Source organism: Zea mays, chromosome 7 (genome assembly GCF_902167145.1).
Source record: "Zea mays cultivar B73 chromosome 7, Zm-B73-REFERENCE-NAM-5.0, whole genome shotgun sequence".
Taxonomy (NCBI): Eukaryota; Viridiplantae; Streptophyta; class Magnoliopsida; order Poales; family Poaceae; genus Zea; species Zea mays.
In genome coordinates, this window is record NC_050102.1 from 146,774,488 (window position 1) to 146,790,800 (window position 16,313).

General features: G+C 43.2%; 2 protein-coding genes across 5 annotated transcripts; one reads left to right on the top strand and one right to left on the bottom strand.

The window, feature by feature from the left end:
- Positions 1–6,509: 6,509 nt before the first annotated feature.
- On the bottom strand, positions 6,510–10,096 carry LOC100303815 (bile acid sodium symporter). Of its 3 annotated transcripts, XM_035960636.1 has the most exons (9): positions 9,626–10,096; positions 9,317–9,417; positions 9,086–9,216; positions 8,360–8,553; positions 8,020–8,272; positions 7,624–7,877; positions 7,465–7,547; positions 7,074–7,112; positions 6,510–6,875 (listed from the first exon to the last, which is right to left on the bottom strand). In XM_035960636.1, exons 1-9 carry the CDS (start codon positions 9,771–9,773, stop codon positions 6,858–6,860), a joined length of 1,221 nt encoding a protein of 406 aa, XP_035816529.1. In that variant the 5' UTR covers positions 9,774–10,096; the 3' UTR covers positions 6,510–6,857. The 3 variants fall into 3 exon arrangements, with proteins under 3 accessions (XP_035816529.1, XP_020396190.1, NP_001158917.1); XM_020540601.3 differs by having other exon boundaries at positions 6,865–7,112; positions 9,502–9,764; NM_001165445.1 differs by lacking the exon at positions 6,510–6,875 and having other exon boundaries at positions 6,890–7,112; positions 9,626–9,901.
- A 766-nt stretch (positions 10,097–10,862) lies between these two features.
- LOC103633047 (DEAD-box ATP-dependent RNA helicase 7) lies at positions 10,863–15,954 on the top strand. Of its 2 annotated transcripts, XM_008654731.2 has the most exons (14): positions 10,863–11,568; positions 12,033–12,167; positions 12,258–12,398; positions 12,485–12,596; positions 12,826–12,896; positions 12,984–13,138; positions 13,219–13,330; positions 13,659–13,760; positions 13,846–13,906; positions 14,358–14,529; positions 14,617–14,713; positions 14,800–14,894; positions 14,967–15,100; positions 15,442–15,954. In XM_008654731.2, exons 1-14 carry the CDS (start codon positions 11,062–11,064, stop codon positions 15,669–15,671), a joined length of 2,124 nt encoding a protein of 707 aa, XP_008652953.1. In that variant the 5' UTR covers positions 10,863–11,061; the 3' UTR covers positions 15,672–15,954. The 2 variants fall into 2 exon arrangements, with proteins under 2 accessions (XP_008652953.1, XP_008652955.1); XM_008654733.2 differs by lacking the exons at positions 13,659–13,760; positions 13,846–13,906 and having other exon boundaries at positions 10,919–11,568; positions 13,219–13,274.
- Positions 15,955–16,313: the final 359 nt, after the last annotated feature.

The window sequence follows — 16,313 nt, forward strand, 5'->3', positions numbered from 1 at the left end:
GGTGGAGGCTGCTGTCGAATGGCGCCACCGGACACTGTCCGGTGCGCCAGCCACGTCACCCTGCTGTTAGGGTTCGACCATTGGAGCTCTGACAGGTAGGGTCTTCTGGCTGTCCGGTGGTGCACCGGACAAGTACTGTAGACTGTCTGGTGCGCCTTCTGACGCTGCTCTGACTCTGGCGCGCACTGTAGCGCATTGAATGCGGTTGCAGTCGACCGTTGGCGCTGAAGTAGTCGTTGCTCCGCTGGCACACCGGACAGTCCGGTGCGCCATCGGACACTGTCTGGTGCCTCACCGGATAGTCCGGTGAATTATAGCGAAGCGCCCTCTGATTTTCCCGAAGGTGACGAGTTTGGAGCTGAGTTCCCTGGTACACCGGACAGTCCGGTGCGCCAGACCAGGGCACGCTTCGGTTGTCTTTTGCTCTTTTTGTTTGAACCCTTTCTTGGTCATTTTATTGGTCTATTGTGAACCTTTGGCACCTGTAAAACTTATAATCTAGAGCAAACTGGTTAGTTCAATTATTTGTGTTGGGCAATTCAACCACCAAAATCAATTAGGAAAAGGTGTAAGCCTATTTCCCTTTCAATCTCCCCCTTTTTGGTGATTGATGCCAACACAAACCAAAGCAAATATGGAATTGAGAATTGAACTAGTTTGCATAATGTAAGTGCAAAGGTTGCTTGGAATGAAACCAATAAATATTACTTACTAGATGTGCATGGATGGCTTTTCTTCTTATTAATATTTTGGACCACGCTTGCACCACATTTTTGTTTTGCAAAATGTTTTGGAAATTCTTTTCAAAGTTCTTTTGCAAATAGTCCAAGGTAAATGAATAAGATTTTTGAGAAGCATTTTCAAAGATTTGAAATTTTCTCCCCCTGGTTCAAATGCTTTTCCTTTGACTAAACAAAACTCCCCCTTAATGAAATCCTCCTCTTAGTGTTCAAGAGGGTTTTTTATATTAATTTTGAAGAGGGTATACCAATTTAAAATTATATCAAAATAAGATACCAATTGAAAAACTTCTTTTAATACCAATTAAAAGACTACATTTTTTGAAATTAGTGATGGTGTGGTCCTTTTGCTTTGGGCTAATACTCTCCCCCTTTGGCATGAATGCGCTGAAGTAGCCGTTGCTCCGCTGGCACACCGGACAGTCCGGTGAATTATAGCGGAGCGCTCTCTGATTTTCCCGAAGGTGACGAGTTTGGAGCTGAGTTCCCTGGTACACCAGACACTGTCCGGCAGTGCACCAGACACTGTCCGGTGGCACGCCGGACAGTCCGGTGCGCCAGACCAGGGCACGCTTCGGTTGTCTTTTGCTCTTTTTGTTTGAACCCTTTCTTGGTCATTTTATTGGTCTATTGTAAACCTTTGGCACCTGTAAAACTTATAATCTAGAGCAAACTGGTTAGTCCAATTATTTGTGTTGGGCAATTCAACCACCAAAATCAATTAGAAAAAGGTGTAAGCCTATTTCCCTTTCACTCCTCTCCTTGGTTGTGGACGAATCGATCGAGCTCCCCCTCGATCGTCTCCCGCTTGATGATCTTAGTCACCTCGTATCCCTCGTGCGCGGTCTTGAGCACATCCCAAATCTCCTTGGCGCTCTTCAACCCTTGCACTTTGTTATACTCCTCTCGACATAGAGAGGCGAGGAGTATAGTAGTGGCTTGGGAGTTGAAGTGTCGGATTTGGGCGACCTCGTCCGAATCATATCCTTCATCCCCCACGGATGGTACCTGCGCTCCAAACTCAACAATGTCCCATATGCTAGCGTGGAGTGAGGTTAGATGATGTCTCATTTTATCACTCAACATACAATAATCTTCATTGTCAAAAACCGGTGGTTTGCCTAATGGGATGAAAAGTAAGGGAGTGCGTTTGGAAATGCGAGGATAGCGTAAGAGGATCTTACTAAACTTCTTGTGCTCATGGCGCTTAGAAGTGATGGACGGCGTGTCGGAGGCGGAGGTGGATGGCGATGAGGAATCGGTATCGTAGTAGACCACCTTCTTCATCTTCATTTTCTTGTCGCCACTCCGATGCGACTTGTGAGGAGGTGATCCCTCCTTTAGCTTGTTGCCGGACTCCTTCGATGGAGCCTTCCCGTGGCTTGTGGCCTTCTCGCCGGTCACGATCTCCTTCTTGGCGTGATCTCCCGACATCACTTCGAGTGGTTAAACTCTAATGAAGAACCGAACTTTGTTACCAATTGAAAGTCGCCTAAAGGAGAGGGGGGTAAATAGGTGGAATCTGAAATTTATAACTTTAAAGCACAACTACAAGCCGGGGTTAGCGTTAGAATAAAATCCGAGTCCGAAAGAGAGGTCGAAAATAAATCAACCAAGAAATAAAGCGAGTGACACGGTGATTTGTTTTACCGAGGTTCGGTTCTTGTAAACCTAGTCCCCGTTGAGGTGGTCACAAAGACCGGGTCTCTTTCAACCCTTTCCCTCTCTCAAACGGTCACTTAGACCGAGTGAGTTTTCTTCCTTGATTTCCCAGGTCACTTAGACCCCGCAAGGACCACCACACAATTGGTGTCTCTTGCTTCGCTTACAAGGCTTTGAGAGTAAGAATGAGAGAAAGAAGAAAGCCAACCAAGCAACAAGAGCAACAAAATAACACAAGTCGATCTTTTCACAAGTCCTAAAAACTAGAGTTGAATTGTGGACTTTGATTTGATCGGAGGCTTTGATTTGTGTCTTGGAGTGTTGTGTATTGCTCTTGTATTGAATGAGGAGTAGTGAATGCTTGGATGGTTGGAGTGGAGGTGGTTGGGGGGTATTTATAGCCCCAGCCACCAATTCAACCGTTGGGAAAGGCTGTTGTCGATGGGCACACCGGACAGTTCGATGCGCCACCGGACACTATCCGGTGAGCCAGCCACGTCACTCAACCGTTAGGGTTCTGACGGTTTTGACCGTTGGAGCTCTGATATCTTGGGGCACCGGACAGTCCGATGCCGCACCGGACAGGCACTATTCATTGTCCGGTGCGCCTCTGGCGCCTGCTCTGACTTCTGCCGCGAACTGTAGCTCTGTTAGGGCACTATGCAGTCGACCGTTGGACTGGTAGTCGTTGCTCCGTTTGGTGCACCGGACAGTCCGGTGAAATATAGCGGAGTGCGCCTCGAGAAACCCGAAGCTGAAGAGTTCGAAGTCGATCTCTCCTGGTGCACCGGACACTGTCCGGTGGCGGTGCGCCAGACCTGGGTGCTCTTCGGTTTCTTTTTGCTCCTTCCTTTTGAACCCTAACTTGTTCTTTTTATTGGTTTGTGTTGAACCTTTGGCACCTGTAGAACATATAATCTAGAGCAAACTAGTTAGTCCAATTATTTATGTTGGACATTTCAACCACTAAAATCATTTAGGAAAAGGTTTGGCCTTATTTCCCTTTCACTAGTGTCAAGCCCTAGAGGAGTGGTCCCATTATGGTAGGGCCTATAATAGTCTCATGTACTAAGATCCTTGAGTGTGTCTTAGCAGTACCTGGGAGTATGGCCTTATAAGTGTTATTAGAACAACGAGGCATGTTCATATACTTATGTTGAGTAAATTTAGCAATAGAGTTAATACTATGGGTAATTGGAGACCTTATTCCTAGCCTCACATCAATACCCTTACTTTTCAATGTCTTTTGTTTACCCCTCTTTCCCACTCGCACCCACAAAGAACCCCTGCTTGTCTCCTTCGGTCCTTAGACTATTTCTAGTAGATTGTGGAAAATAGGGGAAACAAAATTGTAGGCGACATTGTTTGACACTGTTTATAGAGAGAAGTTTAAAATAGAAGATGAAATAGATGATGAGATAGAAGATCTGTTAGAGATAGCCTTACTATGCATCGCTAACACCACCCTCTCTCTGGCCATCGATCATTGTATCTAGCTTCCACACTGGTCGGAGTCGTTGCCCTCCTCATTAGCCGCTCGAACCTATAAGACCTTGTTCGGTTGCGTCTGCATCGAGAAATTAAAGGAGATTAAATATTCTTCAATTCAATTTTAACTAACCCACTTCGAACTTATTTGATCCAGACACAACCGAACAATGAGTGGTCCCTCGTAGAGAGCGGTCTCACCCAACCTCAAGCGCACCTTCATTGCTCGACATCTTTGTTCGATGAGCTCCCACCCGTGTAGTGGTCCAGTCCTCAAGCGAGGGCTCCTAGAGTGCGCCTCAAGATGAGAGCAAGCGAGGGCTCCTAGAGTGCGCCTCAAGATGAGAGCTCGCCTCCCCTCATAGCCACGCGAATACGCGATGTAGGAATAGATGATAGAGATGGGTTAGAAAAGAAAATGTATTCCGCTGATAAATAGGTCCCATCTAGCGTTTAATTAATTACTAGGTGAGTATCCGTGCGTTGCAACGGAAACATATAATAACATGATAACTTATATACAAAATGTGTCTTATATTGTTATAAGAAAATGTTTCTTAATCCATTTGTAATCCTGGTCATACATAAATTTTGTTATTTTAATTTAGCTGTTTCACTACTACATTGCAACCATCAGTATCATGCAGACTTCGATATATGCCACGATTTGTATGGTCTCATCATTGAAGAGCACGTGCCACACCTGCCGGTACAAGTTCCCTCGTACATTGTCAGTCATCAGGTACGCACCACCATACACGCTTGCTTAAAAAAGGCAAGTGTATGTGTTTGCGAAGAGAATTAAAGGCAGGCCGACACAAAAGCTACCCCGACGATGGCGAGTGGTCACTGCTGTCGGTCCTCCTCTGTGTCACCTCTAGCGCCAAGATAACGCCACAATCCTTGATATAGTAGTCGTCGAATGCGCACGACATGACGAGTACCAATGACTCTTAGCTGGGCTGCCAAACGAAGTGCACCCCGGGCTCATCAGCGAGGTAGTACACCTAGCCGTTGCACCACCGGATGTGCTACTCCTCTAAATACATTTTGTTCGAGGACACTTACACAACGTCAGCAACGGCCATCGTCCCAGCGCACAAGAATTCATGGCCGATCAGTAGCGACTTACGTGGCAGGTTGAGCTTCAGGTGGATAATGAGCTGGACGGCGTGGTGGCGTCGTCATCGGATGCGGTGCCCAGAACAACCCGAGAGTCGCCGGTGTTGGGGACAACCATGAGGTTCTCCTGTTTGAAGATGGACAGCGCGATGCAGCCACTCTGGACCGCGTCCAAGAGGCGGCTGCGATAGAGCTTGCCGAACACAGCGGCGCATGCGGGCACGTAGGACTGCTTCCAAAGGTCGAACTGGAAGTCGCCAAGCTTCTTCTCGTCGTCGATGAGCGACGCCAACGCGAGCGCCTTCTGCAGTGGTGTTTGTTCGGGGTTTCCAAGTATAAGAAACATGGATTCATCTTTGGCGTTGGTTTATGAAAATGACTCACAAGTCAGATCCATGGAAAAATATTAAGAAGAATAAATGTCACACATATAAAAAAGGAATTTAAGTTGAAAACATTATTCAAACAAAAGAAATTGCATGCAAGGCTCTTCTTTAAATACTACTCCCTCCATCCAAAAATATAATTTAGGAATCTCGTTGATAATTACTCCCTCCGTCCCAGTATATAAGGTGTAACCACCTCTGGTTCAAAGACCAAGAAATGTATTTAATTGTCTCTATACCACTGCATCGATATACGTATGCATAGAGAGAGCATGCCTTATATTGTGGAACAAGAATAAAAAGTAGTTACGCCTTATATCCTGGGACGTAGGGAGTATCTACTAATACACATTGTGCAAGGGTAGTAGGTGGGATTTGGGAGAGATGTAGTAGATATTTTTACTGTAACAGTTATTGACATAAACACACATGTGGTGTAGTGATAGCTACGAGCACATTTACTTGAGGGGTCACGGGTTCGAATCCCATTAGGGTCACATTTGTGTTTTTTTAATTTAATTTTAGCTGGGCGTGGGATGCACGTGGGAATGAGAATGAGCTTTGCGGGGAGGTGGGAATGAGAATGACACTGACGGGAGGAGGAATGGGAATGACAGAACACGGAATGGGAATGAGCTTTGCGGGAAGGGGTTCGAATCCCATTAGGGTCACATTTGTGTTTTTTTAATTTAATTTTAGCTAGACGTGGGATGCACGTGGGAATGAGAATGAGCTTTGCGGGGAGGTGGGAATGAGAATGACACTGCCGGAAGGGGATGAGAATGACAGAACACGGAATGGAAATGAGCTTTGCGGAGAGGGGCAATGAAAAAAAAGGGAAATGAGAATGGCAGAACACGGAGGAATGGGAATGACAGAACACGGAATGGGAATGAGCTTTGCGGGAAGGGGTTCGAATCCCATTAGGGTCACATTTGTGTTTTTTTAATTTAATTTTAGCTAGACGTGGGATGCACGTGGGAATGAGAATGAGCTTTGCGGGGAGGTGGGAATGAGAATGACACTGCCGGAAGGGGGATGAGAATGACAGAACACGGAATGGAAATGAGCTTTGCGGAGAGGGGCAATGAAAAAAAAGGAGAAATGAGAATGGCAGAACACGGAATGACAGCCTACCTCTTACTGTCTTAATAAGTAGTAGGGATTTGATGTTCGAGAAAAGAAAGTGAATTCATCGGATCCCAATAGAGGTCCTGATTTAAGGATCATCGATGGGGATACCCAGCTGGACATGTGTACAACTTCAACCGTATGTCTAGGTTACTCGTATTCCTTCAACGCTGTCATTGGGATGCAGTCGAATACTAGAAATTCTGACGAATCATGCGAGAACTGATACGGTTCGATGAACAGCAGTTGGAGACGAGCTACCCTAACCCTACGGCAAGTGGCCAGAAATTGAACTCCATCGGCTCTTGGGGCGGCATGCCAGCACGATTCAAAAAAAAATGTAAATCTGGAAAATAATTTAGTGAGTGAGTGAGAGAGAAAGAAAGCACTTGCAAGCTCACTCAGATGGAGAGAAGGAACGCTACAAGAGTTTCAAATTTGAAGCATGAAAAATTCTACCTACTCTACATAAATAAGAGCAGAAAACAACAGCGCAGCGCATAATTGATTAAGGAAATTAGGCTTCTCTTTTCTTGGACCATACCATGACAAGAGCAAATCCCATTAAGGACATCAACACAACCTGCAGAAATGAATCAAGTTAACAATGGTAAGATCCTCATTAATCTCTCCGCAGACAGAACAGGATGGACCCCCTCTCTTCAGAGTTCAAATTGTGCTGAACTAAAGTAATGTTACTCTTGGAATATAGTTACATAGTTTGTGTTGATTTCTAAGACCACAGGCAACGTTTCATGTGAATAAGGTCAAAGTAATAATTTGTATCTGCTGAACAGATGTTAATTCCGTGGAGCTGTGTATTGACCTATCCATAGCTGTTCCCAAGGTTAATGTCCGAGTCCGATTGACAGGAACGTTCCATTCGTAAGAGATAAATCTGCAAGAGGCTAGTGGATGGGTAAAAGTTCACATACCGATATGGCTGGAGGCACACCCACTAGTGGATCTGGGAAGAACTTATTTGCTAAAGCAAGAGCAAGAAGGCTGCTTTGCATTCCTGCATCAAGAGATACCGGTAAGGCAACAAAACAAATTAGAAAGAACATATCCTCGTGTATAGAAGAGGAAGTCACCTGTCTCAAAAGATATTGTCCTTTGTAGTGCCTTTACGTCGTCTGACTTGCGAAACCAAGTACCAGCAAGATGATAACCAGCTACAAAAGATGAGGTGTGGAATGCAAAAAGGAGCAGCACTATGGTTAATCCAAATGGCGACAAAACAGCCTTGATATTTATTGCCAATGGTGAGCCAACACACAGGGCAGTGACAAACACCGACATCGAAGGGAGAAATGGCTGAATAGCTGCACAGAGCCTTGGTAGGAATCTGCATAATATAAAGAAGCATGAATTAAGACCTTAAAACAGAAGTCACTCAAAGTGGGAGCCAAAAAACAGAAATATAAGGGAACTATCCAATCTAGCACAGCTCTGTCCTATACTTCAGTTCAAGGCAATGGAGGGGATACCTATTCAGAAGCAATCCGGCAGCAATTGGAGCAACAACTATTTGAACGATGCTGGACATCATCCCTTTGACATCTACAGGTAATTTCTGGCCAATAAGAAAGTAAGATAATGTTGGGGTGACAAAAACTGCAGTAGCTGTTGACAATGATGTCATAACAATGCTGAGAGGAGCCATATGTGGATCCGTCAAGAAAGTTGCATAGTTTGAAAGTTGTGCTCCGCTCACGCATGAAACCAACATTATGCCAGCGCCTACAGACAAGTTCACGTCAGAATTCACTACATATGCTGCAATGCTTATTCTAAAGCATATAAAAATGCATGAACTCAATTTCTTGCCTAGAGCAGCTGGGAGGTTAAGAACTGCAACCGCAAGAGTGCCAAAAAGGAATCCAAACAAAGGCTTGATGACAAACTGTCCGATATAGCCCGCAGCAATAGCATCTGGCCTCTTTATTGCTTCAATAAAATCCTTGGCACTTGAGTTTACACCAACAGCAAACATCAAGAACCCCAAAGCTGGTGCATAATACCTGCAATAATAACACACACCCTGGAAATGTAAATAACAGGTCCAAATATAGAGCACTGTGCTACTGACAAAAACATGAAACTATCTAATTGTATAAAAGCCAGCTGATAAGTGAGACTGAGAGAGGTAAGACCCTGAAATGATTAATCGTTACAGAAATAGATATCAGAGTTTATTAGTGAGCATAAACCAAGAGGATATCTAACAAGAAAGCATTACCATATAGAGAATGGAAATATGGTGATTAGTATGTAATCGGTACATAACTTTAAATGCCTTTTCAGGTACCAATTATATGCATATTTCTGAGAAAACGAACTCCCCTACACTTATGCGACTGGAAGAAGAGTCAAGAAGTAAGTTCGAGAAAAAGTAACTGCACATCAAAATGGTCTTAGGTACTGTCATCAGGGGGGTAAGTGTAGCTGAAATATAAATTCTATGGATCATTGACCCAACGAATATATTCCATGCTAACATACCAATAACTGAATTTGTACTAATAGAGAGCAAAAACAACTTGCATGACAGACCTGGTAGTGAACCATGTAAACGAAGGCGGGTACACCAGGGCGAGAATTGTACTCCCCAGCACTATATGGGGAATAATGGAGTTGGCACTCTTTAAAATCTTCAAAAAATCTACTTTATTCTCCACCGCTATCTGTGAATTTAATCCAAAGTGTAAAAAGAGATACTAAGTGACCACCCCGAGTACAAAAGCGCACTAGCTAAGGCATAAAGGAATTGCATCACAAAGGCACCTGAGAAGGCAACACCGCGTCCTCCCCGATGTTATCTTTCTCGAAGGAACCACTCGCACTCGCCCAGAGGAGCCTCTTAGCAACCACTCCAGATCCTTGCTCTGATTGTATAGAACAAACAGAAAGACTACATCATAAATTTTCAATCCCGCCACGACGAAGCTTATGATAGATAGATAAGATACCCATTGTTGAACCCCAAAACCCAATCACTGTTCTCTTGACACAAAGGCGATATCGCCAATCTGTAATTCACGCAGTACAGCAGCATAAGATTGGGGATCTCTTAGATCAGACTGGAGGACCTACGCCATGAAACGCGGGGCGGCGGGATCGCTGGAGAAAGCACCGAGACGCGGTCCGCCCCCGGCTGCCGGCGACAGGCCAACGAGTGGACGCCGGGTAGGTGGGAACGCTTCAGGACGGATGTGGCGGTGAGAGCGGGGGCAGGGGCCATTTGACCTCGAGGAGCGGGCAATGGCTGCAGGCAGCGGGCCAGCAGCTGAGGAAGGGAGAAGCGAGACGCACGTCTCGGTAGTTCGTCAGGCGACCTACTCCGCAGAGATTGTTGGGAAGCTTGAACCGACGGACAGGGACGGAATGGAAGAAATTAGTCTGGAGATTATACAACGGATTGTCACCTTCTGATTTGGTGCCATCTGGCTAATTTAATCTCGAAACGTTTTTATATTTTCTAACCATGTGGATCAGTAATCTAGCACAACTCCAGAAATCAACACTGGCTACCAGTACCAAATGGTGGAAAGAGGCTTAACACTTCAAAGGTCTCGCTCACAAAAATATCAAATCTAAATGTCTTAAAGAAAGTAACTCTATAAACTATTACCTCCGTTTCTCTAATATTTGTTGTCTGCTATTTTATTTTTAACTAAAACGCAACAAATAAACAAAAAAAACGAAGAGAGTGGTATTTAGCAAGTTGTTGCTAAATACATATTAGAAAAATATTAGCTTCCTACTATTCTCAATTTTTAGGTTATTAAATATTTTTAGATTATGATATCCAAATTTTCTATTTATTACTTACAACTTTAAATTTAGTTTGATGTACAATAAAGTTCAATAATCATCATTCTTACTATTTTCATTCTATATGAATCACATCCAATCAATTTCTTCTTTTTTTGATAGATCATCTCAAGACTTGTTATTTGAACGAGGATAGTAAATTCATCTATTCAACGGCTCAAATCATTTAAAATGTATCGTACAGGCACAAACTTGGACAAGTGATTTTATAGTATGATTGACACACAAAATAAATATGTTATTGGAGGTGCAAAATGTCTCTCTAAGTTTAGAAACTAAATAGAAATATTTATGAAGTTAATATAGTTAAGGACCTCATTAAGAAACGGTTGGAGAAAGATTTTTTGTTAATGGTACCTCAAAAACAATTTTAAGAGTTTTTTGGAATTAGTGGAGATGCTCTTGGTTGGTAAAACTTGGACGACGTTTTTTTTAAAAGAGAACATAAATACATTTTTTATTTTATTGAAGTTTCCCTAATAGAGGAGGGAATCGTGAAACACTTGTGTCCTTTGAAGTCGGTCACGAACCGCTCCCGGGCTCGGGCACGTGCGCACGCGCCGCACTAGGGTTTCCGCAGCATACCTACAAGTACTCGAAACCCCGTCTCTCTCCCCCTCTTTTCCGGCTGCGCCTTCCCCTCGCAGCCGCCAGCCCTCAACGTTCCTACCAGCTGCCACCGCCTGTTACCCGTGATGTCTCCCGCCCTTGCCGCTGGCGTGGAGCCCATGGCCGTCGACGATTCCGCCTCCAAGAAGGCCAAGCGCAAGCAGCTCAAGGCCGCCGCCGCCGCCGCGGAGGCAGAGGCGGAGGCCGCTTCGGTCAAGAAGAAAGAGAAGAAAGAGAAGAAGCGAAAGGTGAAGGAGCCGTCCCCTCCGCTCCCATCGGCCGCGTCCTCTGATGAGGAAGAGAAAAGCAGCACCAGCTCCGAGGAGACAGCACCCGCGGCGAAAAAAGCGAAGGAGAAGACGAAGAAGAATGTTGATGTCTCGTCTTCAGCCTCAGATGACGATGGCGAGATCACAGCCAGCAGCGATGAGGACCCCGCGGACCCGAACGCGCTGACGAACTTCAGGATATCGGAGTCGCTGAGGCAGAGCCTCAGGTCCAAGGGGATCAAGTCACTGTTCCCCATTCAGGCCACCACTTTCGATCTCGTACTCGATGGCAGCGACTTGGTTGGCCGAGCGCGCACCGGTCAGGTGAGAAGCCGTTCCGAATTGTGATTCATTTTGTTGATTTACAAGGAGTACTCATTATTTGGCACGTATAACTCTTTGAATTACTAGACTGTGTTCCTGCTCATACACTTGACACTTGAATACAATGGTTGATGAGCGTTATGGAGACTTTTCTGTATCTGTATGAATTAGAGTAGAATTAGGACACCTGTTGGTTTTCAACAACAGGTGTCCATATTGTTTCTGTTTCAACAGTATTAATGCATATAAGGTAGCGTGAAGGTGAATCGGTGTTTATGTCAGACAGCTAACCCTTCTATTCAGTATAGAATTATGATTATGTAGTGCTGGATAAAAAATATGTGCAAAAAATCGCCTGAATTTCTCATTAAGATATACTTGACAAGTGGTGGCATGAGGAACGCCATTACTCTTTTATAATACGTCTATCTGAAAACCTCTGTGACAAGTGTTGTTTCCTATAGGGAAAAACTTTGGCTTTTGTCTTGCCCATATTGGAGTCTTTGGTTAATGGGGCAAACAAGGCATCTAGACGGACTGAACATGGCAGGACCCCAAGTGTTCTCGTTCTACTACCAACAAGAGAGCTGGCCAATCAGGTAAAAAACTTTTACCCTTATCTGATTCAAGAATTGGATTCTTTTGCACATGAGTTTTTGACATAAGTGCATCAATAAAATGAATTTCAGGTGCACGCTGACTTTGAGTTTTATGGTGCAACATTTGGGCTCTCTGCATGTTGTGTGTATGGGGGATCACCTTATCGTCCTCAAGAAATGGCATTGAGAAGAGGTGTGGATATTGTTGTTGGAACTCCTGGTCGTGTCAAGGTGTTTGTCTTATCTTTGCATCTCCAGCTCATTGCATCATGTGCTCATTTCTGCAGTTTTTTATGTATGCTACATCACTTGTGCAGGATTTCATTGTTAAAGGAACTCTCAATTTGAAATGCTTGAAATTCCGTGTCCTTGATGAAGCTGATGAGATGCTAAACATGGGTTTTGTTGATGATGTCGAGCTCATTCTTGGTATGCTCATTTGTCAGTTTCTATGTATTGTACATTCTTATACAAATTTCTTTTTTGACAATATAGATTAGTATGCAGGAGCCAATTATTATCTTTATACTTCTATTTACTAACCACTTTCTGTTTTTTTTAAAATGGATCAATTAACATGGTTTTTAAATGGAGTATCTAACAGCATTCATTAGATTTCTGTTTGATTATTTAATTACTCACTCTAATGTATGAAAAGGCAAGGTAGAAGATGCTACCAAAGTACAGACGCTTCTGTTCAGTGCCACTCTGCCAGAGTGGGTGAATAAGGTAAGATCATTTTATAGGACTTTCATATTTTTAAATATTTTTTGGACTATTTTTGTGAGCTGACAATTTGATTTGGAATTATTGTAGCTCTCTATGAGGTTTCTGAAAGTTGACAGGAAAACAGTTGATCTTGTCGGTAATGAGAAACTGAAGGCCAGTGCATCTGTTAAGCACCTTGCTCTTCCTTGTAACAAGGCAGCAAGGGCACAAGTTATTCCAGACATTATCCGATGTTATAGCCAGTATGTACTACCCCATAGATGGTTGTTTTTCAGTATGCTGATTGATTTCCATTGACTTCGCTAAACTTTCTGTGCTTCAGTGGAGGTCGAACCATCATCTTCACTGAGACGAAGGATTCTGCATCAGAGCTTTCTGGTTTGATTCATGGATCCCGTGCCTTGCATGGAGATGTAGCGCAAGCGCAGCGTGAAGTATGTGAATTCTTCTTTGATCACATATCAATATGATGATATAATTGATTAATCCACAATACTGTCTGTATAACACGCCTTTCTAAATGCTATTGGCATGTGTGTACTTTGTTTGTAATTCATGCTGATGTGGAATACTACACATGTAATATATACCATTAAAAATCAGAAATGTTCTAATCCTCAATACATCTCTGAACTTAATCTGTTGTACTCAGTTTTAAATTTTATTTGTTAATTTTTTAATCGATCTGCCTGCCCATTCACATTGTTTTAATAGTTGCAATTTGCAAGGTGCAGATAATTGATGTGTTTTTGGATGATTTAGGTAATTCTTGCTGGATTCCGTAGCGGGAAGTTCCAAGTTTTGGTTGCGACAAATGTGGCGGCGCGTGGTCTGGATATTAATGATGTGCAGCTTATCATTCAGGTATCACCTGTTTCTCCAAAAAAATGTTGTAGTACGTAGGCCTTTGCTTGATTATTTACTGACTCTTTGCATTTAAACCTTCCAGTGTGAACCTCCCCGGGATGTTGAAGCTTACATACACCGGTCAGGTCGGACAGGGAGAGCAGGTATACTAAATGTTAGATGTTTGTTTGTGTAAAGTACTGTTTATAATTGCTACATGTTAATGCAATCAATACGTTTAAATGACGTTTAAACTACATTTAAACGTTAAAACTCTAATTAGAGGTTGAAACCACGCTTTAGCATTCTAAACTGTAAAACAGAGTATTTCATGCATTTTAGACCATTAGCTACTTATGGACCCAGTCTGTTAGTTACTTTTGGGGTCCAATCCGGCTCATGGGTGAAGTTTTGATAAGCTACTAACCTCTCTGTTTTGGTATTTAACTTCATGTTATTGTCTGAAATTATGACATTGGTATTTTTCCTATGTTGTTTTAAACTATGTTTAAACTATGTTTAAACTTTATTTAAACGTTTAAGAGTCAAAACTTCACCCATGAGCGTTTCACCGTTTTATAGATTTAATAACCTTGGCAATCATTTGATTTTCAGGTAATACTGGTGTTGCTGTCATGCTTTATGAGCCCAGATATAAGCACAGTGTCAGCAGACTAGAAAGGGAGTCTGGGGTTAAATTTGAGCATATCTCTGCGCCACAACCCACTGATGTAGCACAATCTGCTGGCAGTGAAGCTGCAGATGCAATTGCGAGTGTGTCAGACAGGTAAGATATTTTCATTATCATTTTGGGACAATCATGTTTCTTTTGTTTATTGATTTGTCATTAAGAATGTGGATGTGTGTCGTGCAGTGTTATTCCTATCTTCAGGCAGCAAGCAGAGCAGTTGCTAAGCTCTTCCAGTCTGTCTGCAGCTGACTTGCTTGCCAAAGCACTTGCAAAGGCAGTTGTAAGTTGCTTTCACGTTCAGCTTTTCCAGGTTTTTGCTCTGCTCTAGATATTGTCAGTTGGAACTAACAGAAATATGTGTCTTAGGGTTACACGGACATAAAGAAAAGATCATTGTTATCTTCCTTGGAGGATTACAGTACACTACATCTTCAAACTGGCAGACCGATGTGGTCACCTGGGTAAGTGACTGGTAATTTGTGCTTCTGGTTCATGAGTGTTCTGATTAAATGGAAATCCTTCTCTGCCTGTAGGTTTGCTTTTACTATATTGAAAAGGTTCATGCCAGAAGATAAACTTGCAGATGTAAAGGGTGCCACCCTCACCGCTGATGGAACAGGAGTTGTATTTGATGTTCCTGCAGCAGATGTTGAAGATTACATTCAAGGTATAATGGTCCTTCCCTTGTTCGTGAAATAGTTATCAACTAGCATAGGCATGAAAATATTTTCCTGATGTGGCCCCTGAATCCGTTTTCTTGTTATGCAATTCAAATAAGCCTGTTAATGCCTTGTTTGGTTATTTCTATACCATATGGATTGGATGAGATTGGAAAAAATTATGAAAGATTTTGACTTGTCTGGGATTTAAACCTACCCAATCTCACCCAATCCACATGGAATGAGAGCAAAATGAATAAGCCTTAAAGTGTCTATTATTTTCTAAATGAAATTCGACTATGAAAACCTTTTGGATATGTGGCACCACTCGAATCACTACATCCTGCAGCTTCGGAGAGTGCCGCACAGGTGACAATTGATGAAGTCAAGCAACTGCCACCCTTGCAAGAGAAGGACCAGTCGAGAGGCAACTCTGGGGGAGGAAGATTTGGCCATGGAGGTGGCCGGAGATTTTCTGGTGGTGGTGGCGGCGGCAGAGGGTTTTCTGGCCGGGGAGGTGGCGGCAGAGGGTTTTCTGGCAGAGGAGGCGGCGGCAGTAGATTTAACAGGAGGAATTAGAAGCTGCTTCAATCTTTATGGACATTTCAGAATTCAGAGAACTATGTTTGTGTTCGACGTAGTTTTGATGAAGAGGGAGGGAATCGTCTCAGTTTTGGCTGCAACTGTATCGTGCTTTTGTTTATTTGTTAGCCTTCGTCAACGAAGGCTTATTTTGTTAGTGATATAATTGAGGCATGGGGAAGAGGGGGAGGTAACAGTCTCAGTTTTGGCTGCAAATTGTATCGTGCTATTGTTTATTTGTTAGTGTTCGTCAACGAAGGCTTATTTGTTAGTGCTTTTATTGTGGCGTGGTGAAGAGGGAGGAAATAGTCTCAATTTTGGCTGCAACCGTGTCGTGCTTTTCTTTCTAAGAGCATCATCACAAGTGAAGTTAGAAACCCAGAAGAAAAAAAAATCGTATTAAAGTAAATGTGACACGAGACAACGAATTTATCTTGTGGTTCAATTAAAGTCTACCTCTCTTTTGGACAAGTGTTGCAATCAACCACTCAAGTGAACTACATATCGAATTTGAGTGTCAAATTTGAGGAATATTTACAATTTGGAGTCTCTCACAACACTACAAAATGACCACAATCAAAACTATAGGTGGCCAAACGGGCCGGGCTATATGTGCCAGCACGAAACACGACTATTTTG